The sequence below is a fragment of the Martes martes genome (genome assembly GCF_963455335.1).
Source record: "Martes martes genome assembly, chromosome: 13".
NCBI classification, from domain to species: Eukaryota; Metazoa; Chordata; class Mammalia; order Carnivora; family Mustelidae; genus Martes; species Martes martes.
In genome coordinates this window covers 70,695,807-70,719,983 of record NC_137901.1, presented here as the reverse complement: position 1 = coordinate 70,719,983, position 24,177 = coordinate 70,695,807, and the positions used below count along the sequence as shown (strand labels likewise).

The window sequence follows — 24,177 nt, the reverse complement described above, 5'->3', positions numbered from 1 at the left end:
TGTGAATGAATCAATAATATATATTAAATAAGAAATACACAAAAAACAAGATAATAAATTGATTAACAAAAATGTTGTGATCAGAGGCTTGTAGGAACAATGGTCTAGTACTCGCTAATTCAGCATTTGCAGTGACTTCATAGAAAATAATTACCACAAATAACGAGAACCAACTATATACGTGTATGTTTACTTGCATGTAGGGGGTGTGTATTCTTAGACTGTCCCTGGAAGTATCTCCAAGAAACCAATAAATGACATTGATGATCTTTGTGAGCAGAACTGGGTCACCAGGAAACTGGTAGGAAGGAGACGTTTCACCATATACTCGTTTGTATTTTTTCAATTTTGAACTAATTGAATGTCTTACTTATCCAAAGATAAATATGAAATGAAAGCTGGAAATTTCTGCCTGCCTTCAGTGTCCACCATCACAGACTGTCCCCACATTCCCCCATAGCTAATGCAGGGTGAGAGGAAAAGGGGCCACCCCTGTCAGCCCCACTATCTGTCCACACTGTCAGTGCTGTATCACGAAGGGCTGGGCCTGAGGCCTGCTGGCTGAGGGGAGGGTTTCAGGGTGGGATGGACTGCACCAGTACCAAGCTGCCAGTCACAACCCACACCCTGGCCCAAGTCACCCCACCTGGTGGCTCACCTGGGTGCTCTCATCATGGAAGCCCTCCAGGAAGCTCTCCAGCAGCTCATCGGCGTTGTCAATTCGCTCGGCGTACTCGCCCACAATCCAAATCATGGCGGCCCGGGCCTCAGGCTCATCCAGGGAGTCCAGGTTCTCACACAGTGTGGCGATCACGCTCTCATACCTAAGAGACGAGCACACAGCCAGCATGTGAGCAGTGAAGGAGCCCAGGCAACCCAGAAGAGGCCCAGCAGGGGCCGAGAGAGACAGGAAGCTGCCCCACAAGATCCTGAGAGGGTGGTGAGCAATGGGATTTGAGTTTATCTGTTACATTTTAGTGCTTATTTAGCTTATTTCTTAAGAGAAATAAGAAAAAACAATAGGTTTCTTTTGAGAATGCTATTTGTGGCAGAGAAATAAGGAAAAAGGAGAGGCTCCTTGTTGCTTTTCCTCCCCCCACATGCCTGTCCCCAGCAGAGCCACATCACCCTCACACGGGGAGGGATGGGCACGTACTTGTTGGGGTACTTGCGGAAGATGTCCTTGATGACCACAATGGCTTCCTGGACCACGTAGTTGACCTTGGTCTGGATGAGATCGAGCAGCGTGCTCACACAGCGCTCTGCAGATTGCTGTGGGAAGAGGAATGTGGGCAAGGGCCTTGCAACCACTTCCAAAAGAACTTCTGATGACCATGTTTTGGCCAAGGGCTCAGTCATGTCTTACCCCCTTCCTTGCCTCAGAGGGAAAACAAGAGAACACTCTCCCCAGATAACAAGCGAGAGAATGAGTACAAAAGGACAGCCTGGGGATGGCAGAGATGCAGAGAGACAGAATTAGACCGAGAAGGCCAGGAGAGCTCCTGAGAGTGGGGAGGATATCTGAAGTGCCTCTAGGCCAAACCTTGAGGGCAGTGACTGTGCTTCAGCCCAGCACCACTTCACTTCTACTAGTTTCCCAAAATGGGTCCCTATGACCAAAACCAGAAAGTCTCTACTTGGACCACCACTCCCCACCCCTTATTCCAGTATGCTGCTCTAAGGCCCTTGTGGGAGAGATTCTCAGGATGCCATCATAAGGGGAAAATGCCTCAAGGGGCTGGGCTGGGGTGACCAGCTGTCCGAGGATCTCCCAGTCCTCAGTGGACTAACTTAAAAGAAAGTCAGCTCAGTGGTCAAGGAATGTCACCATAGGCAGGGAATAGGAGGGATGAAATGCCAGGACACAGGGGTCTGGATAGCCTTGGGAGCTTGGACAAAAGGCCATATGGACAGCTAAATCATGATTATTGCTAAAATGTTCAGCAGGCAGAGAACCCTGCTCCAAAACCCCATGAAGTGAAAGCTAAGTCTACCAGGGCCACCAGCAGCTGGGGCTGCAGGAGAACCCATGGTTACAGGTGGGTTTTTTCATCTGCAACAACTTGAAGGCCTAAAGTGATCACAGAGAGAAAAGGAACCCAATCAGATCTGCAAAATGGGTGCCTCGGGGCCTCTAGCGGTGACTCTCAGGCCTTCCTGGAGCAGGAGTAGCCGGCATATTCTGCTAGAATCAGACTGGTTTCCTGGTTTCAGCTTCCTTTTCCTCCCTCTCCCCCTACACAGGACAGAGTCCCAGAGCCTCACCTCCACCTTGATGGCACAGCGCCCAATGGCTCGCACAGCCTTCCGTACGAAGTCCACATCCACCTCTGTTGCATACTCTTTCAGCTCCGCCAGGACCTGTGGCCCAAACAGAGAAGATGAGGTTGGGGAGGAGTGGATCTCCCAGGGTAACCAACATGCCTGGACAATGGGTACGCACAGACCCCTAGAAGGATGGGATTCTGCCTCCTGCTCAAGGAAGAAGGGCCAAGGGAAGGAGAGAGCTATCAGGTGCCCCAAGAGGAAATCAAGGAAGAACTAGTTAGCAGGACTGGACAACATCTGTTTAGGCTGAGCTAGCTAGCACGGCTACCTAACTACTACTTTTCAGTGGATGGATAATAAGTAATAGTAGAGAGAACAAAGGCTTTAATCATAAAAATATCAGTTAAGATTTGTTGAGTGCTTGCTTACAGAGCCCTGTGCTAAGCACTCCTCGCGAGATGAACTGTCAGGCCGCTCAGAGACCACAGCTTGGTGGTAGTGTTGCTGCCCAACACCAAAGCTCATGGCCCTGGATACAGCCCTCTGCTGACCTGGGCGATGTTGGCCTGGGAGGCCAGACGGATCATGATGTCCAGCTTCTCCAGCTTCACGTAGATGGGGTCATTGTATTTCACAAAGAAGACCTTCATTTCGTGCTTCAGGATCTCAGGCCTGGTGGCAAGATAGGATTGTCCAAAGAGCAAAAAGCAAAGCATAAGCCCTGTGAGAAAACCCCTTCCATGTTTACTGGGGCATTTCTGGGGTCCGAGGTAGATCCTGACACCTGTGAAGGCAGTCACTGCCATGGCTGAACATTCCTGGGCGAGGGTCCACGGACTTGCCATTGTATGTCCAACCATATCCCAGGATGGGAAGAGGGAATACGGTCAAGACAGTGTTCATATTTGAGAGGGAGCAGGCAGCAGGTAACGGGCATGGGAATCAGACCTCCATGCCAGTCCCAGCTTGTGACCTCAGGCCTCTGCTTCCTCACTCATGCAATTAGAATGACACCATGTAGGAAGTGTTATCACTGGAGGGCTCAGTCTCCAGTCTTAGAAAGGCCTGGCATCTGGGAACTCTGTTTTCGGGAGTGTTCTCACTGTTCCCTAAATGATAAAGGTGGCTAACTATGCCTAAACTGTTTGTATGATCTAAGTTGAGTATCTGCTTTCCTTCTAGGAGTCTGAAATTCTGGAAGGTGACTATGTGATCAGCCCCCAATAAAAACCCAGGGTGCTGAGAGTCTCCAATACGCATCCCTGGGCAGAAAAATTACACACATGTTGTTGCACCTTGCTGCTTGGGGATGACTGCGCTCTGTGTGACCCCCTTCATGGGGAGGACGGTCCATAAGGAAGCCTGTACATGGATTCCTCGACTCTACCTGTGTTACTATAGCCATACTAAATCTAAGCCGTGAAAACAACTATATGCTGACTCCCACGAGCCCTTCTAGTGAATCTCTGAGCGTGGGAGTTGTACCGGGGACCCCAAAAGATGTCTACATCACAGGGCTGTCGTAAGAGTTAGGATGAGAAGCAGCTAGTAGGATCGAGGCCTGCCTCAGGGAAGGCACCTGCTATGTGGTGCTGTCACCAGTGTTGCTGCTCCTTCCGTGGCTGGTACCGTCTACCTCGTTTTTCTTAGATGAGGAAAGCTGAAGGTGGAGGGCCTTGCACCAGGTCACACATCTAGTGCTAATAAGGGTGGAATCGAGAGTCATCACCCTCAACTCCTGCTTCTCTGCCCTTTCTAGAACTGAAGAAAGGAAAAGAATGAGGGTAGGCGGTGAGGAGGGGAGAAGACACAGCAGAGAAAAAGGAGAGATCCTACTTGGGCAGGACTCAGTGCTGCCGTGCAAGCTGCAGGGAGGTCCCGGCAAAGCAAGGAGCCTTTGCTGTGCCTGGTGGGGGAGACAAGTTCCCAAGCCGGGGGGCGGGGGAGACATGGTTTCTGCAATCAGGACCCGGCAAAAGCTGCCCAACCATGTGGGGACTGGGCCAGATGGTGCCTGGGCAACACGGTCAACTTCTTAAGAGATTTGCCATGTTAAATATAGCACAGGGAGCCCTTTGCACTGATCGGGATCTACAGGTCACTACACCTTATTAAATCCCACCCGCAACCACGAATGAATCCCTAGTCTCATGGCTCTGCTTAGGCACTCAAAAAGCTTTCCCAAATTTACCTCCCAAACCTTCACAACTGCTAGGACTCCACTGAAATTTCTGGGCCCCCAGGAGTGCCCTAAGAACCAGAATGATGCTACAAGGACAGGGAGAAGTGCCGTCTTCCAAGAAAGAATGTCTACAAGAGGCCCTGTTCTCTGCGCCCAGCAAGGGGGAGTTGGTTGCTGAGCGAGCCATCTGACCAAAAAGGCTGGGAGGAAAACTCCAGAGACCAGCCCCACTCTGTTTTCTGGACTGTTCCAGAGAACCCCTCCTATCCTGGGCCCCTCAGACTGACACTGCTGTTTTTCAACTCTACCCATCCTGGGTATCAGGCACCTTCTCTTAGGAGCAGTGGCTTATAGCTGTGGCTGTTCCCATGGGGCCAGTAGAAATGGGCTTCCCTTTTTTTTTTTTTTTTTTAAAGTAGGGTCTATGCCCAGTGTGGAGCCCAATGCGGGGCTTGAACTCACGACCCTGAGATCAAGACCTGAACTGAGATCAAGCGTCAGGTGCTTAACTGACTTATCCACCCCGGTGCCGCCAGATACGGGCATCTGAATGTCTCTCTTATACTCCTCCTCAGGTCCAAGGCCAATGAGAAGTCCGCCGCACCTCACCACTCTGGAGTCCTCTGACCTCAGAGAATTTGACTAATGCTATAGTCCTGAGGAAAAATACACACACAGAATCTTACACCCTGCTTCAGGAGGTTCTGTGGACTGTGGAGCCATCCCTTGTTTGCGGTTAAGAAGCACGACGCTGCTCTTTACCTCATCTGCTACCTTGGCAGGCTAAGCCACGGTTTCTCACCCTCAGCACTATTGACAGTTTGGGCAGGACGGTCTCTGGGGGTGAAGGCTGTCCTGCGTGCTGTGGGATGTTGGGCAGCACCCTTGGCCTCTGCCCATGAGGTGCCAGTAGCACCCCCAAAGTTGGACAACCAAAAATGTCTCCAGACATTTCCAAATGTCCCCCGGGGGACAAAGCTGCCTGTGGTTAAGACTTCTGGGTTAAGCTCCTGAGACTTCCTACACGGCGACGGGTCACTTTCCCTTTAGTGTCCTGCTCCCAGGAGGACCCATCCCTCCTCCCCGCCACACCAGGGGCACCGTGCGTGCACGTGGCAATCCGGATACCTTTTCTGCACGATGAGGTTGATGTTGCGCAGGGCCACGTACTGCAGCTCCGGCTCCGCTGACAGCAGCGTGACCAGGGGCGGGGCCAGCTTCTTGAGCAGCGTGCCATAGTAGTCCAGGTCCTTGGACAACATCTCCATGAACTTCATCAGCACCTTCACAGCAGACAGCACCACAGCAGAGTTGGCATGGGAGAGCCTGGGGGTGACCCGCTCGCAGATGCTGGGGTCCATTCCAAGGGGGAAAATAGGAGAGAAAGACAAGGGTAACACCCTGTTTTTAGTTATTGAGAGAGCATGTTTTCTGTAAGAAAACCTAGATTCTGCTTTTGGTGCTAATTGACCCCAACAGGTTAAAACCACTCTAAGTCTCAGTTTTCTCTTCTAGAAGACAGAGATGATGGTGCCATCTTCCCAGGGTTGCTGAAGGCTTGCATGAGACAATGCATATAAAGCCCTAAGCACCATGTACAGTAGTTAATAAATACTGGGTCAGTATCAAGGCCCTCCCCCCACCTCCCCCCCGCTGGAAGGGCATTCAAAAGGGGCAAGGTATTCTGTTGGTTATGACCAAAGGTCAGGGAGTCCCAGCCGGGTGACCTGCATGAGTTCATCCGCCTTCTAAACCAGTCTTTCCTTACCTGTAAAATGTGGGCAAGGATGGGGCAGCTTTCACAGAGGTGCTTTAAGGAGCATCTAATGGATAGGAAGCACTCGGCAGAGCCCCAGCCACCCAGGAAGAATCCAACGAATGGTGACTCTGGTGCTATCCACCTCCTTTACTCAGCCCAAGGTGACTGGGGTCTCTTGTCAACAACCAGATCGGACTCTGGCTTCTGTTCTGTCTGTACCATGCTGAGCAGAGAAGTGACTGCCTGGCTCTGGCTTCCCTTGAGGATGGTCTCTGGGGCAAGGCCCTGGCAAAGGGCCCAGCAGAGGTCTGAGGCCCAGCTCATGGCTGGAGCTCTCCAAGGACCAGGTCCCACTGGGTTGGCAAGCAAGGAGCAGCCTGCTCACCTCTGGGCCTCCCGGTCATCCTTGGGTGTATAGTTGGCCAGGCAGTCCAGGATGAAGATCTGGCCCCACTCAGTGCACTCATTCAGGGCTGTAAGCAGCTTATTAATGGACTGCGGGTTCAGATCAAGCAGGTTGCTGCTGGGGTGAGACTCAGCAATCTCTGAGAGGGCAGCCACTGCGTTTGCCACCACCTGTTTGAGAGGGTAGAAGGGATATAGGCTGGGGGCGTTACTCGGGCCAAGGGACATTGGGACTAATCATGCTGGCAGGTCAGAGGTTGAATATCCTGAAATGACAGGATCCGATGGGTAGGGCCTGCAGCATGGAGACCCATTCTGAGCACTCACCCTACTAACTCAGCTGTAAACCAGAATGAATGTTAAGGGCCCCTTCCCCAGTGGGGGGGGGGGGGGAAGAGGACAAACAAAAGAAAGATCCAGCTCCAAATCCGTGGCAACAGAAAATACTCCTAGCTACCTAACACACAGCCCCTGCCTACTGGCTATAAGAGCTCACTTCAGGGAATGTCAAGTGTGCTTCTTGGAGCTAGAAGATTCTTGCAGAGCTCTGCAGGCCACGGGAACAGACGGGGGCTGGAGTCCAGAGGGGATGTCAGGTGAAGCCTTGGGAACTCCACCCATTTCTACCAGAGCAGCTGTTTTTATGTGTGTTCTGCAGGGTTTTCAACTTTTCCCTATAACAGACAGTACTCCAACGGCCAATCCTGTATTGGCCACTCAGGGTCCTGGTCAGTGTTTCCATAGGACAGAGTGGGATGGCTGGGCTGAGGGGTCTGTGCATTTCACTTTAAACAGAGGCTGGTGAATTGCCCTCCAAACTGTTATCACGTGGGAAAAGAGGAGCTCCCCTCCCAGCGACATCCTGAGGCCCTGCCCTCCAGGCTATGCTACTTCAAGGATGACCCTCTGCAGCCCTGCAACCCCAAAGATGTGGGGAGAGGGAAAAGTACCTCACATTCAGAGCCCACTGATGATCTCGGTGAGAAGACAGTGACAATGACAGTGACTGGAAAGTGAAGGAGCACACTAGTCTTTGTTGCATGCCCACTGTGTTACCTTCACAGCTTAAGCCTCACAGCACTCCTGCCAGCCACGGAGAGTTAGATCCATCTTACTAATGAAAAAAAGAGGGCTCTGGAAGGTTAGGCATCCCACCAAAGAACGTATAGCTCGTGTTAGAGAGGGCGCAAAGCGGGGAATCCAGTTCTAACTCCCTCCAAAGATGGTGTCTGAACCACCATAGGCACGAGGACAATTAGCCCACCCAGCAAGGCTCTGACTTTCAGGAACTGGGGAGTGCCTGGTGGAGGAGGAAGCCAAGGTATTCCCAAGCAACCCAGGAGGTGGTGGAAGTGGCATGGTGGGCGGCAACGGCTTACCATGGGGTTCGAGTCAGAGATGAGGTCTTTAAGGGTGTCCAGGAAGCCCTGGTCCTCTACCAGCTGGGCGTTGATGTCATGCAGCTTGGCGACACACACAGCTGCTGTTTTGCGCACGTATGGGTCCTCATCCTTCAGGCACTTCCGGAGTGGCTCACACAGGTACTCTGTGATCTTGTCAACGCGGATGCAGCCCATGGTCCGCACAGCCAGGGCCCGGATCAGGGGATTGGGATCCTCACAATCCTGAGGGGAATGAGCCATTGGCCAGGGACAGGGGCAGGCTCAGCAATATCAGACAACCCACCAACTGTGGCCGACAGCACCAAAAGTGCCATGTACAGGCGTCTAGCATTTGCCAGATACTGTGCTGGGGCTTTGTGTATTGTTGACTCTAATTCTCACAGCAGGCATTCAGTACTGTTTCTGTTTTACAGGTGAAGCAGCCGAGGCCCCCAGGGAGACTGGGAGCTCACCCAGTCACATAGCAGAGCCATGATTCAGACCCACATTCATCCGGCACCATAACCCACAGAACCCCTCATGTGCCTGTATCTGAGCATCGACAGGGTGAGGGGAGTTAGGAAAGTTCTAAAGGTACACAGAACTGACAATTCAAGTAGCTGTTTGCACCTTAACCTGGATGGAAAACACAGAAAGGGGCAAAGTCTAGAAGGCGAACATAGAAGCTCTCAGATGCTTGCTGAATCCTGCCCTGGCAAAGGATGCAGGACAATGGTGCATCCCAGGGGGGACATGGGGATCAACACAGGCCTTAGGCTACCTCACTCGGAATGAGTTAGCAGGGTCTGTAGCAACTGATTTTCTGAGAGAGTGGGAGCCCTCTGCTGGAGGACTAGGAGGCCCTCAGGCTGGGAGTCAGAGCGACTGGAAAGGACCCTGAGTGTTTTTACTCAGGGCCATAGTCTCCCACCCCGAGACAGAGGAAAGATGGGGCAGTGAACACCCATGCCCTTCCTCCGACCAAGCTCCTACTCACCTTCACAAAGGTGTTGACAGCCATGATGGCCATGTCGGGCTGACTCTTGGCGTAGTTCATCAAATACAAATACACCAGCTTCTTCAGCTCCAGGTTGTCTGTCTGCATACAGTTCACCACGTCGGGGAAGAGGGCACTGGAAAGTCAAAATGGCATGAGTGTAGGTAAGGCTGAAGAAAGGAAGAAGATTTTTCAGAGAGTTAATGGGTGGTTTGGGGGTGGGGTGGGGAAATAGGGACAGTGGATGGGAAAGAGGGGAGAAAAAATAACAGGACTTCCTAGTAAAAGGGAAGACATCAGCTATGCTCTGTTACCATGAACACTTATGGGTAGCAATGTAACCCAAAAGGTGATTTGAAAAGCAAAGTCCTCTGTTCTTTTTACAGAGTTCATTCATATACAACTCTACAGCCCATCAGACCTGGCTCAAATCCAGCTCTGCCGCCTGCTAGCTATATGAAATTGGGAAAATTCCTTCATCCCCCACCATGTCTCAGTTTGCTCAATGCAGGAAAGGTGCAGCAAAACCCCATTACACAGGGCCCTTGTGATAATTAAAGAAGGCAACTTATTTCAGGTATCTGGTCCTTGAGATCTGAGAGGTGCTGAGTAAATGAAAACAAATTTTTCTTTCCCTCATACTTAATGTGGCTCCCTTATATTTGGGCTGCTGGTTCCAGAAGGCTGTAGGGAAGCAGGGATGGGCCATGCTCCTTTCACCACAAGGGCCAGCTCAGCTGCCCACTAAAAACTAGCCCAGCATGTACAGAGCATGTACTATATAGCTGGGCTTAGCACTAAGGGTTTTATATACATGATCTCAATTAACAGCCCCAAGAAGCCAGTGTGTTATCCTCATTTTACAGAAAACAATATTGAGGCTCATAAATGTCAAATAACTTGCCTGAGGAGCCAGGTCTGGCTCTAAAACCTGTGCTCATGACTGCTGTTATTCTGGGTGGAACCCTTCCCAACATGGAACCCCAGAGTCCTAACACCGTTGAGATGTGAAATATGCTTAGAGGTCAATTTTCTCTCTCTGGAATCTTCACCTCCCCTCTCAAGTCTTGTGACTTAATGGTCAAAGACATGGTAAAAGAGACTCAAGAGGTCAAAGTGAGCTCCCTGGGCTCTCTTAGGAAGGAACCCAGTTGATGCTGACATTGACGCATCACCTTGGAAGATGAAGAACCAGGAAGAAAGGCGGTGGGGGAGGAACCACTGATGGGCCTGCCACATCAGCACAACAAGTTCACTTGAGACAGAAGAATAAAGATGCTTCCTCTGTGAGGAGGTGACAGTGGTGTTCTATTTGAAGAAGAGTGGCTTTGTCCGGAAAGGATGTGACTTGGGAGGAGGCCCAGTTCTCCAGCGGACGCCTGATCCTTTTGCCACTCTGTCTACAGCAGGTCTCTCTGCAGAACTGTCTCTGCTGTGGTGCTGTCAGGAGGTCCCTTGCTGAGGTGGCAAGAGGACAGGGCAATCCATGGAGAAGTCTGGAGAAGTACAATCCAGATGAGGAGCTGCCCCACACCAGCGCCCAGGCCTATGAGGCATAGAGCTGGGCACCATGCAGGCACAGAGGAGGGGGTATGCATGGAAACACCTTGGATTTGGATTTCAGAAGGGCTGGGCTTGTGTCCTAGTTCTGCTATGAACCACGTGACTGGGGGCAGTCCCTATACCCCTTCTTTATCTGGTTTCTTTGGCAGTAAACACATTGTTAGGTACAATGTGGGAATTGTAAGGAACTGCTGGAAAACATATCTGAAAGTTTTCTGCATACTCTCAAATATTATGCAACTGTTAGGTTGTTACAAAATCTAGTCCCTGTCGTTGGGGACTTTATGACATGGTGGACAGGTGAACACAAGTACACATCAGAAAAAGACAGTCTAGAATTAGTGCCAGGTGACAGGAACATAGAACAAATGCTGCACATTCAGGGCAGTGGGCTGGAGTGACGAGGGAAGGCAACAGGGAGACCTTGAATGGGTTTTCAGAGATGGGCAACAAGCTTGTAAATGGAAAAGGGGAAAGGGACAGTCTACACAGGGGTAGAGCGTGAGCAACAGAGAGGTGGCAATGCTGCTCTGGTGGTCAGATGCAAACCAGAGGCTGTGAACTGGCAACAGATCTGATGAATCCCATCCGCAGGTGTGTGTCAGTGTCACTGCAATGTTTGTTTAATATCATCTGGCAGTCTTAAAAATAAGATTCAAAATGAAAAAATCTAGATTTCTTATTCTTTTAAAAAGCCACACCTGCCCATTACTGGGTTCGGTTTCCCCAGCTGGCAGCAAACCTCTGGAATTTCTGACAGGGTTCCTGCCTTTTTGACCTTGCCCACTTCACTACTCGCTCCGCTGCATCTGAGCACAGGACCCCTATGTAAACGAAACCTTCTGAGTGGAAAGGTGGCTCGTGAAGGGAGCCATAGCAAGGGGAGACACGGGTGCCTAGAGATACCGTCAAGGAGCGATGTGAACTAGACCCACGGAGCCCCGCTCCAGCTGCCACCCAGCCTACGCCTGCACACCTGACATCTTTGCCCACGGTCATTGATGCAATCACTTTCTTTACCGCCTCCTTCTTCTTCTCCTTCTTGTCACTGTTGAGCTCTGCCTTCAGCTCGAAGATCTCCCCTAAAAAAGGAGGCAGGCATGAGTGATCACCCCCACCCTGCCAGGGGGCCATTCCCAGTCCCCAAATTCCAGAAGAATGGGAGGGGAGGGGAGAGATAGGTAAAGACACCCTGTGCTGCCAGCTGAGGGCCGCGTTAGGTCCTTGGCCTCAGTGACAGAGGTAGCAGAGGGGGACAGCTCTGAGGAGGGCAGTGTGGAGGCCATGCTGGACTGAACAGAGGGAACTACAAAAGCAAAAAAGATCTGAGGCAGACAAAAAGTGTGAGAACAGGTCCTGCTCAGCAAGCAGTTAAAAACATTGAGAGGAAAGCAAAATTCTCCTCAGCTACCACTCTCAACCGAAGCCCTCAAGGCGGTGTGTGATGGAATCTGGGGACTGAAGATGTGAAGGGAGAGGGTAGGATTTGCTTGATTCCCACACTTGGCTTTTCCTGTTTTCCTAGAACCTCCAGTTAAAACAGCACACTCAGGGTTTCACTTCCTGAGCCACAAGTGGTTGCTCAGCTCTGAAAATGGGAATTCAGCTGCCCCACGAGGGCCTGAGCACATAATATGCTTTTCTTAAGAACTTGATGATCTGGAAAAAACAAATAAGAAAATAGGGTTGTTCAGGGCCCAGATAACCCCAATGACAGGTTACAAGGGCAGACTTTGGAATGAGACAGGCCTCCTGCCCTCAAAACAGGAGCCGCCAGGATTTCCTGAGCCTTTTTCTAAGGCAGGTGCCACACTTTCCCCCATTTCTCATTTCATCCTCATGACAACTCTGCATTTCCTCCCATTTTACAGATGAACAAATGGAGGCTGTGACTTGCCCAAGAACGCACTGTTAGTAGCAGGTAGGGCCAAGACTCAAATTCACATCTGTCAGCTTCAAAGCCCATATGCTCATGCCAACAAAGGATATCACTTTGCTTCTCTGAACTGGTTTCATCTGTACTCTCTCTACCTTAACTGGGGCAGTGAATTCTCTCATTTAACACTCAGTTGTAAAATGCTCATCTCAGTGCCTGGCACTCAGTGGCCTGCATTAAAGGTGACTGCTACTGTTATTAATTTGCCATGGGACCCTTGGCTTGGATTACTCTTTTACAGAAAGGGTCCCCAGCTTCCCTCTCAAGTTATTTGGGGTGGGAATAAAGCAAAGACTGTCCTGTAGGGGAGGAAGTGCTGAGGAAGTTCTAGATGGATTTACAGTGAGAAAAAGAAAACTTGCAGGTTTTTATCATGACTGAACAATGTGTTGGGAAAGAACTTGAGATGACAGAGAGCAAACAAAGTTAATTAAGAACAATCACACAGTACGGCCCAGGGCAAGACCATCGTGAGGATATTGCTCAACAGAGCCAAGAGGAATCTGCAGACCTTGCAGTTCAGACTCTTGACTTCTGCAGGACTAGAGGAACACATGCCCTTCCCCTCCAAGAGACTGAGGAAGCCATGTCTCCCTGCTGCAAGATCTAACAGACCATGATGACTTTGACCCTGGGTCCTGTTGCAGGGCTTTGCCCAAAGTGTTTGGTCAGATTCAATACAACTGACCATCAATTGATGGGAGTCACTTCAGTTCTAAGACTGATGAGGTAAACCTGGGATCTGCCTGTTTCCAAAATGTCTCTTTCCTCTAATGGGCCCCAAATCAAATCATTCACCAAGCCTACATCCTCAATCTCATATAAAGCATCCGATTTACTCTACCCACAATGCTACACCCTACCCCACCCCTCTCCCCCAGCTCAGACACCATCATCTCTCATGGGAGCTGTGGTACTGGTCCCTTTGCCTCCCCCCAATCTTCACCCTTTTCAATTCTTTACTAGAAACTGACTTGGATTTTCTCTTGCTTAAAACCATCACCGATGTCTGATTTGGACTCAGGCATCCCTCTACAGACATTCTCCTCAAAAGAAAACCCACAAAAACCCCACCACTGACACCTCAACTCACTTAGCACCAGGTTCACCCCTTCCAGTCCTGCACTCTCCAACTCTCCTTCTATTACACTCTTCAGTAACTTGTGCCCAGGTGCCTTCCTTTCCCTGGGCATACCCTGGGCAGAGTAAGTGCTCTGCTCCCCTTTCTACCCTTCCCCTTCTTCTTTTTTTTTTTTTTTAAATTTATTTATTTGACAGATAGAGATCACAAGTAAGGAGAGAGGCAGGCAGAGAGAGAGGAAGGGAAGCAGGCTCCCCGCTGAGCAGAGAGCCCCACGTGGGGCTCCATCCCAGGACCCTGGGATCATGACCTGAGCCGAAGGCAGAGGCTTTAACTCACTGAGCCACCCAGGCGCCCCTCTACCCTTCCCCTTCTTAACCAGCTAGCTCCACCCAAGGTCTGCCCAAGGCCCCCTGCGCTTCCCTTACCATAGCACCCACCACCTTTAGTGTGATTACTATTTAACAGACTGTCTTCTCTGCTTAACTGCAAGAAAGCTGGAACAATAAAGATGTGCTGCTCAATAAGAGGAGGAAGAGGAGATTGTAGGTCCTGGTTCAGCTGCCTCAATAGCCTCTTTTCATCTGGTCAGCAGGCCTGTGTCGATCTCGCTTGGAAGGAAGGAAGGAGGGAGGAGGGAGGGCTGGTCAGGAAGACGCTTACAGGGTTAAAGCACATTTATCAGCCACTACAACCACCTCTGCTTCCCAGAAAGCAGAAACAACCACAATGCCCTACAACAGAAGACGAGCTGAGCAAATTTCAGTGCACCAACTCAGCAGACTAACACTGAGTAGTTACAACTGTGGGGAAATATTTAAGATAATGTCAAATGAAAAACAGGATATAAAATCTGACTCTGACCATGTAAAACATGTGCCTGTGGATAAAGACCAGACATACACACACACGACACTGTGGGGTTACTGATAGGATTGTGTGCTTTCTTTACTCCAGGAAAAAACATATTTAAAAAGTTAGGCCATTCAGAACAAAAGGGGGCTGCCCCCCTCTCCATTTGGAGCTAATGTTCTTCCCTTCCTGGGTTCTAAAAAGTAGTAGTCAATTTCTCATACCATCAACTCTTCAATGTTCTGGATCCACAAGGTTAAAGATGCTCTGGGTAATTTCCATCACTTGCTCCCAGGCCGCCACCCCTGCCCCCAAAGCCCACCCTGGCAGGGAGAAGGCAGAAGGATGGAGCCAGGAAAGGGTAGGACAGGACCCCACAATGAAACAAAGAGTACCTTTCTTGGTCGTGGTGAAATACTTTGAGTCAGTCATTTTGGTCCCTTATCTGTGGCCGGACTCTGCAAGACAGAAGAGAGGGGTGACTTTCTGTTGTGTCAGCTCCATTTTCAGTCACGGGGCACAGGACGAAGGCAGGATCCAGCACACACGTGGTATGGGAAGATAGCTTCTTATCTCTCTATGTGGCAAATGAGCTGTTAAATAATAGCTGATCAGCTCTTGGAAGGTAATTCTGAGGGATCCACCAAATTTTTGAATGTGCATATCCTTTGACCCAGCAGTTCTACTTGTAGGACTCTCTCCCACAGAAATACAGGTACAGATGGTAGGGTTTTCCTACAGCACTGTCCATAACAATACACCATTGGAAATAACTTAAATGCCCATTAATAATGGGGCACCTGGGTGGCTCAGTCGGTTGAGCGTGTGCCTTCGGCTCGGGTCATGATCCCAGGGTCCTGCAATGCAGCCCCGCATCAGGCTCCCTGCTCCACGGGAAGTCTGCTTCTCCCCCTCCGTCTACTGCTCCCCCTGCTTGTGCTCTCTCTCTGTCAAATGGATAAATAAAGTCTTAAAAAATATATAAGGGAATGGCTAGATACTCTGCAAAGTCCACAGATTAAAAAGCACTTAGTTACAGTCAACCCTTTGTGTGCTTACTCCACCCAGCACTGTTCTTTTTTTTTTTTTTTTTTTAAGATTTTATTTATTTATTTGACAGACAGAGATCACAGGTAGGCAGAGAGGCAGGCAGAGAGAGAGGAAGGGAGGCAGGCTCCCCACCAAGCAGAGAGCCCGATGCGGGGCTCGATCCCAGGACTCTGAGATCACTACCCGAGCCGAAGGCAGAGGCTTTAACCCACTGAGCCACCCAGGCGCCCCCACCCAGCACTGTTCTAAGTGCTTCGTGCAAGTTACCCCATTACAGCCTCATCACAGCCTCACGGAGGTACTATCATTACCCCATATAGTCAAATGAGCTTGGGAAAGGCCAAATTTGGAAAGCCAGGGAGGTTTCTTCTCTCCCCAACTTTTCCAAACTTTTCTAATAGCGATATGCACTATTCATCTCTAGAGAAGGCTAGAATCCATCTACATACTGTAGACTCTATAGCATTCCCCAAATCTAACTGTCCAGTTTCCTCAAAGCATCTCTCGGGACATCTCCCAGCGCAAAAGTCACAGTGTGAAGTGCTGTTCTAAGGCAACAGAACAAAGAAAGTACCAAGGCCCCTTCATTCATTCACCGTTTACAGAGCATCCAGTACATACCTTCAGTAGTTCCTCCTGACCAACTGATGAAAGATTAAAGAAGCTCCACAGGGGCCGAGTACCCTGGATACATGGCAGAGGCTCCAGGGGTGGTTCTAACATTAAAGAAGTTATCACTTACTGGAACACCTGGGTGGCTCTGTCGTTAAGCATCTGCCTTTGGCTCAGGTCATGATCCCAGAGTCCTGGGACCTGCTCCTTCCTCTCCCCCTGCCTGCCGCTCTGCCTACTTGTTCTCGCTATCTCTCTGTCAAATAAATAAATAAAATCTTTAAAAAAAAGTTACATTTACTGAGTCCCTATTACAGCCAGGGGGTTTATAAACATTATCTCATTTAATCCCACTAATCAGGTGGCTGGTTTTAAGAATATTTTACAGATGAGGAAACTGAGGCTCAGGGTTAAGTAACTTGCCCATAGTCACATGACTTGTAAATGGTTAGACTGAGAGACCATCTCAAGGCTGCCTGACCTCAGCAATTGTATTCTATTAACAAAGGAATTCTGCTTCTCCCATCTGAAAGGGAGGACGAGCCCTGATAGTGCCTAAGGACTCAGCATAAAAACCGTAAGACTTTCAATGATAACTACCCAGTCCTACCTGTAGTCTCACATGGTACAGAAAACCAAACAATCCAAAAAAACAGACATTTGAATGGAAAAACTCACTTTTGTCTCTTCTGTTGCCTCCATTGAAGAGACTGAAACATAGAACCCATCGAGGGCACTTGTGATGAGCACTAGGTGTTATATGTAAGCGATGAATCATTAAATTCTACTCCTGAAAACAATATTACACTGTATGCTAACTAGAATTTAAATAAAACCTTGGAACTAATTAATTAATTTAAACCCCCACAGAACCTGTTAACATCTTCTTTCAATACATTACTAGGTGGGAGCAAGATGGAGATTACTGGTGGGACGGATGTGAGAGGTCAAGGATCATTCCAAAAGTCTCTGGAAGGGCACTTGAGTGACTCAGTAGGTTAAGGAGCTGCCTTCGGCTCAGCTCATGATCCCAGAGTCCTGGGATCGAGTCCTAAATCTGGCTCCTTGCTCATCCGGAAGCCTGCTTCTCCCTCTGCCTGCTCTGTTTGGCACTCTGCCTGCTTGTGTGTGTGCTCTCTCTCTCTCTCTCTCTCTCTCTGACAAATAAATAAATAAAATCTTTAAAAAAAAAAGTCTCTGGAAACAAAACTGACATGGCTCCTCTCTAGCCCAAATGAATTCTCCAGACTAAGCTGGTATTCACAGCAAGATGGCAAAGAGGCTGTTCCCCAACTGAGACACCCAATAGATTCTGTCTCAGTGATCAATGGGAAACAAGTACGTGCTGTCTTGGGGCTGCCTTAAATCCTTTGTGGATCCCACTGGACTAGAGGAATAAAGGCTTCACTGACAGAACAGTACAAAGGAAAAGACACAATTTTACTTTCCTTTGCTTTGCAAGGTTGAAAAGGGATGATGGCACTTTTCTGTGGGAGATGCAGGAAAAAGAAGAGACTGCTGTGTCTGATGATGACAGACCCACGGTAGGAACTCTATCTTGCAGGGCCTGGCAGCAAGAGTCAAGCCTGTGGACAGATCCACAAAGGGAGAACCCACGTTAGCCTAGTCCATGGCTCTGTCCATCCTCCCCCTTCGTAACTGGCCTAGGGTTCTGCACATGGCCAGTGTTGAGTTGATAGTTGTTAAAAGAAATGAAAAGGGACCAATGACCATCCCGGGGAGTCTCGGCTTGCTGACAGCTCTGTTACATAACTCTTCAGCATTTGTTTCCTAAAGGAGTTCACTTACAGTGAAAATCATTTTCTTTTGAGTACACATAGAGCCATTTTCTCAGAGAAATCTCCCCAACCTAGAGGTTCTTTCTGGAGTGCTGTGAACGAGCAGATCAACAAGATAACAGGATGTCTGCTACACAATAAAAGGCTGTATGACTTCAGGAGTCATAGGTGTGACAGCACAACTGGAAGGGGTATCCAAAATAGAAGTACGCCATTTCTCAAAGATAAGTTTAGCCTAAGAAGAGGGATCAAGAAAACAAAAGGGGCTAAAAATTTTAAACCAAAAGGATCACAGTAACATATAAACCCCTCTATTGTTAAACCTAGAAGGAAATCGAAGCGGAAAAAAAAGGAAAAAACTACCTTAGATGTCTAACTTCAATGCCGCCCAGAGATTATTCCTTCTCCAATAGTGGAGGCTGTCAGAGGTTTGCCCTTATCTGCAGGCACAATACAATATCCGGGGGTCCTAAATTCCCAGAACACAACCTCCTGGGGACAGATTTGAGATGTATGTACCTGCCCAGGTGGAAGAAAGGGTGGGAAGCTTCTTTTGGGGAGATTTAAAAAAGCAACAGAGCAGGGTCAGCTAATTAGACCACCACAGCTGCTGATACACCTATAGCGTTAAGCTTTGATGACACTCTTCCTTTTACAGATGCTAAGCAACTGCTCACAACTTACACTGCTACCCAGCGTGAGCACTGGCTGCTTCTTTTCTCTGCAGTATCTATCTCACATACCTCTGCAGAGGGCCCAATGGGACTGATGATGCAGAAATCGTATCCTTCTGAAGCTGTTTCACATATAGGAAATTAAAGTGGAGGAGGAAGGGGAACTAGGGAGAAGTGAAAATGCTTTTGCCAAGCCACCCAGAGCACAGATTTTAAAAACCTCATTACACCGTGGAAGATCAACTGCACCTGGGTGACCTGCCCCGGGTGGCTATCTCCTGCGTCCTTTCTCTGAAGTTACTCTTGGTTAGTGCAAGAGATGTTTCATCCTCTCTGCAGGAGTGAAAAAAAACCTACAGTTCAGTCTAAAGGATCAGACTTAAAGGATGCCATAGGAAAGATGGATGCTTTCCCTGGCACTGCTCGGCTATCGCCATACACTGCGTGCCCACTAATGGAGGCCAAAGGGGCTAAGACCTTGTTTGATGAATCTAATTGTATACATGAGCCACACCTGGAAGCATGCAACCAGTTCAGGCAAGAAAAAGCCTAGGGTTTGGATTCCATCTTCGGAAGTGACGGGACACATTCTAAAAAGGAACAATTGGGGAATTTTTGGTCTGGAAACTGCTCTGGCCAATGTGATAAGTCACTTTTGCTAAGGAGACAGCATTCTGGGCTGGGATACTCCTCACTTTCAGCATTTACGGGCTAAGGATTGCCTCAGGGGGAGGGAGAGTCTAAATTAAAACCCACACCTGGAAGGACTGGTTTTGTCTCTGATGAGCCACTGATGCTGTCCTTAATTTAAATCTACCTTCCCACTTTGATTTTATAATCCCAGGACCAGTCCCTATTAATCTTACTTTATTTTTATTTTAAAGATTTATTTTTATTTTTTTATTTTTTAATTTTATTTATTTGACAGACAGAGATCACAAGTAGGCAGAGAGCAGGCAGAGAGGGAGAGGGGGAAGCAGGCTCCCCGCCAAGCAGGGAGCCCGACGCGGGGCTCGATCCCAGGACCTCGGGATCATGACCTGAGCTGAAGGCAGAGGCTTTAACCCACTGAGCCACCCAGGTACCCCTTAAAGATTTTTTTTTAAAAAAAGATTTTATTTATTTATTTGACAGAGAGAGATACAGTGAGAGAGGGAACAGAAGCAGGGGGGAGGGAGAGGGAGAAGCAGGCTTCTTGCCGCGCAGGGAGCCTGATGCAGGGTTCAATCCCAGGACCCTGGGATCATGACCTGAGCCGAAGGAAGATGCCCAACGACTGAGCCACCCAGGCACCCCCTATTAATCTTACTAAAAAAAAAAAAAAAAAAAAAAAAGGGCGCCTGCTTCCCCCTCTCCCTCTCTGCCTGCCTCTCTGCATCAGGCTATCTGCTCCGCGGGGAGCCTGCTTCCCTTCCTCACTCTCTGCCTGCTTCTCTGCCTACCTGTGATCTCCGTCTGTCAAATAAATAAATAAAATCTTTAAAAAAAAAAAAATCCTACTGATGCTCCTGCTTTCCCCTGCCACTAGGCTTAAAGTAAAGAAACCGAGTAATAAGCCGGAAATAGAGTAGTTTTATGTTTTCTAGAATTATAAAGAAGCCCCTAGTGAGAATCACTGACACACTGGCTAGGACAAAGATGTAATGTAATCTAAGAGTGGAAAAATGGGGTCCTAGGAAGATAATGGAAGGGGAAAAAAATCATAAAAATATCCCCAGCTAAAGACTTTGAATTTTAGCTACTGGAGTTAGTTAGACGTAAGGAAATAAAGTCCTCAACACTTTTTAAATTTGTATCTAAATGTAGTTCTATGAACAAGAGATAAAGAATCTCTGTGTTTTAAACAAATAAACTGAATTTAAATCTATAAAAAATACATTAAGAAAATAAATACTGAATATATTTCAACTTTTCTCCAAGACCTCAAAATTGCTAGTGATAACAATAATTATTTTATTTTTATCATTTTTATCTTTTAGATAGGGTTCATGCCCAATGTGGGGCTTGAACTCAAAACCCTGAGATGAAGAGTTGCATACTCTACCAACTGAGCCAGCAGGTGCCCTAACAATAATAATTTTAAAGGAAAGAATACTGAACTGCTGTTGGTTTACTTCATCTCTATGATCGAATTCCTCTCTTGAAAATGGGACAGCAGCACTTGCTCTTTACTTAGCTCACTTATTTCTTCTGATAGGAGACAATGTGGGAATGAAAGCATGCTGACAGTATAAACATCATGGAGTTCCGGGGCCCCTGGGTGGCTCAGTGGGATAGGCATCTGCCTTTGGCTCAGGTCGTGGTCCCAGGGTCCTGGGATCTAGGCCAGCATCAGGCTCTCTGCTCAGTGGAGAGCCTGTTCCTCCCTCTCCCTGCTGCTCCCCCTGCTTGTGCTCTGTCTGTGAAATAAATAAATAAATCTTCAAAAAAAAAATATTGTGGGGTTCCATTTACATGAAATTCTAGGATAAGAAGAAGAGGTAGAAGTCAGATCAGTGGATGCATCTGAGAAGGACTGAATGGGGCACAAAAGAACTCTAGTGGTGATGGAAATGATCTGCATCTTTTTTTTTTTTTCTTAAGATTTTATTTATTTGGGGCGCTTGGGTGGCTCAGTGGGTTAAAGCCTCTGCCTTCGGCTTGGGTCATGATCCCAGAGTCCTGGGATCAAGCCCCGCATCGGGCTCTCTGCTCAGCCGGGAGCCTGCTTCCCTTCCTCTCTCTGCCTGCCTCTCTGTCTACTTGTAATCTCTATCTGTCAAATAAATAAATAAAATATTAAAAAAAAAAGATTTTATTTATTTATTTGACAGAGAGAGAGACCACAAGTAGGCAGAGAGGCAGGCAGAGGTGGGGGGAGGAAGCAGGCTCCCGGCTGAGCAGAGAGCCCCACATGGGGCTCCATACCAGGACCCTGAGATCATGACCTGAGCCGAAGGCAGACGCTTAACCCACTGAGCCACCCAGGCGCCCCATGATCTGCATCTTGATGCAGATTCTGGCCAGACTGGTACACTTAAGAGCTCACATATCCCTTGGTGTAAGTCACACAAATATTAAAAATTTTTTCATTTTTATCTATTTTTTTTTAAGATTTTTTTTTTTATTCGACAGAGAGACCATGCACATACAAGCAGGGGCAATAGCAGGCAGAGGAAGAGGGAGAAGCAGGCTCCCTGCTCTGTGAGACCCTGGGATCATGACTTTGGCTGAAGGCAGATGCTTAACTGACTGAGCCACTGAAAAATTCAAGTAATTGAATTTTTAAAAAAAATTAACTCAATGCTGAAGAAGAAAAATGGAAAACTATATAATCCGGAGGAAACAAAGCCTTTCTGAGTATGACATTAAATCAAGAAGTCTTTAAAAATCTGTGAGTCTGATTACATAAAAATTAAGTTTTTCCTGTATGGCCAAAAACATAATAAAAAACAAAAGACAAGGGTGACTGGTGGCTCAGTTGGTTGGGCGACTGCCTTTGGCTCAGGTCATGATCCTGGAGTCCTGGGATTGGGTCCTGCATGGGCTCCCTGCTCAGTGGGGAGTCTGCTTCTCCCTCTCTTCTCATGCTCTCTCTCATTCTCTCTCTCTCTCAAGTAAATAAATAAAATCTTTTAAAAAAAGACATATGATAGACACACACATAAATTTCCATCACATCTCAGACAGAAGCCTATTTTCCTTAATACATAAAAAGTACCTATGGGACTCCTGGATAGCTCAGTGGGTTAAGCGGCTGCCTTCAGCTTAGGTCATGATCCCAGGGTCCTGGGATCGAGTCCTACATCCAGGGAGCCTGCTTCTCCCTCTCCCTCTTCCCCTCCCCCTGCTCGTGCTCTCTCTCTCTCACACAAATGGATAAATAAATTTTTTTTAAAAATACATAAAAAGTACCTAAAAATAGGAGAATGGCAAAGGATGTGGTGTGTTACAGAAAATGAAGATGGATGGTTCAAGCTTTAAGAGATATAAGAGAAATAATAAGAGAAATTGATACTACAATGAAATACCATCCATTAGCTACTGGACTGGTAAAGCCCAAAAGTCTGATGACGTTCCATGTTGGTGCTGATGTGGGAAAAGAGATACCCTGATGTCATGCTAATGAGAGTCTAAATTGCTACAACTTCTACACCAATTTGGCAACAGCCACCAGAATTGCAAAGGTGCTGACCCTTTGACCCAGTAACTCGGCTTCTAAGAATTTATTCTTTTTTTTCTTTAAGATTTTATTTATTTATTTGGAAGAGAGAAAGCTATGAGCAGAGGGAGGGCAGAAAGAGAATCTGAAGCAGATTCCGTACTGACTGTGGATGAAGACTCAGGTTCCCAGAGAAGCTAAAATAGCCAGGGCCTATAACAGATCAAGGTAAGAGGACTCCTTGATGAGACCAGAGAGTGACAATGGGGCAGAACAGGGACATAAGCCTCCGTGGCTAACTTTCAACAAAGTTGAAAGTAAGGCTGATCCAACTTCCAGACAGCTGCCAGGAATCTAGCTTTGCTACCAACAGCTGTGTGATGCAGGGTAAATCCCTCTATCTCTGGGCTTTACTTTTTTCTAATTGTCAAACAAGAGAATTCAACCAGGTCTATGGCTTTTCAAGCCTCTTCTCACTTTCAAACTGTTTAAAACAAAACCAGAATTACTTGGTTGACATAAGAGTGGAGGACTTAGGGCCTAGCTCACTCCACTATGCCCAAGTCCCGCTCTTCACCAGGGGCCCTTCAGACAACCCACAGTTCCACAGGACAACAGTTCCAGTCTATTAAATGACAGATAAACTCCCTCCCACATCTCACCTTCTATGATTCTCTAATAGATGAGAAATCCATTTCCCCACCAATGAGTGTTCTTCCAGGGTATCAAACAAGAGGAAATGGAGCATGATCATTCTCTGAGAATGACAAAAGACATTTCCAAGAGAAAAGACAAAACAAATTCAGAATGCAGCCAGGACTACCAAACCTTATTAGGTCTTCAGTAGGAAGGAAAACAGTAACAAGCCAAACAATTCCCCAAGTGGCCTGCCAACCGCCAAGGAAAGGACGTTTCTAGTCTCAGGGCAGTGATTCATGCCAGAGCAACCCAGGCTCTGCACTCGGTTGAGAGGCACGAAGTTGGTGGCGCTAGCACAATGCACTGCATACCGCTGGCACTCAGTGAGTTACCAAGGGAGACAATTGGTATTGTGAGATCAGCCAGAGAAGCAGTTTTAGGGAAGGAAAAGGGGAAGAAGACATTTGGCAAGGTCTGATGCAGCTGTCAAGACTCATCTCTGAATTCAAGGACATCTGGGCAGGGAAAAATGAGCCCTGAAAGTCTGTTGGTGGCTTCCAACTTCAGTGCTGTTTAAAACCATCACTGCTGGACACCTGGGTGGCTCAGGTGGTTAAGCATCTGCCTTTGGCTCAGGTCATGATCTCAGGGTCTTGGGATGCAACCCTGCATTGGGCTCTCTGCTCAGCGGGGAGTCTGCTTTTCCTTCTCTTTCTGCCCCTCCCCCGCTGGTGCTGACATGCACACAATGCTCTCTCTCAGATAAATTATATCTTTTTTTTTTTTTAAGATTTTATTTATTTACTTGACAGAGAGAGATCACAAGCAGGCAGAGAG

The 24,177-nt window shown here is 48.1% G+C and overlaps 1 protein-coding gene across 3 annotated transcripts in view; it reads right to left on the bottom strand.

Annotated features, from left to right (window-relative positions):
• The window catches only part of AP1B1 (adaptor related protein complex 1 subunit beta 1), a 54,241-nt gene that overhangs the window by 20,270 nt on the left and 9,794 nt on the right, over positions 1-24,177 (bottom strand). For all 3 annotated transcript variants that reach the window (XM_080820951.1, XM_080820952.1, XM_080820953.1), the window contains exons 2-11: positions 14,821-14,883; positions 11,533-11,638; positions 8,994-9,129; positions 7,994-8,239; positions 6,595-6,785; positions 5,579-5,800; positions 2,820-2,940; positions 2,266-2,361; positions 1,157-1,272; positions 659-824 (exon numbers count right to left, since the gene is read on the bottom strand). In XM_080820951.1, the coding sequence (XP_080677077.1) occupies positions 659-824; positions 1,157-1,272; positions 2,266-2,361; positions 2,820-2,940; positions 5,579-5,800; positions 6,595-6,785; positions 7,994-8,239; positions 8,994-9,129; positions 11,533-11,638; positions 14,821-14,857 (1,437 nt within the window). In that variant the 5' untranslated portion in view covers positions 14,858-14,883. The remainder of the gene's footprint in view (positions 1-658; positions 825-1,156; positions 1,273-2,265; positions 2,362-2,819; positions 2,941-5,578; positions 5,801-6,594; positions 6,786-7,993; positions 8,240-8,993; positions 9,130-11,532; positions 11,639-14,820; positions 14,884-24,177) is intronic.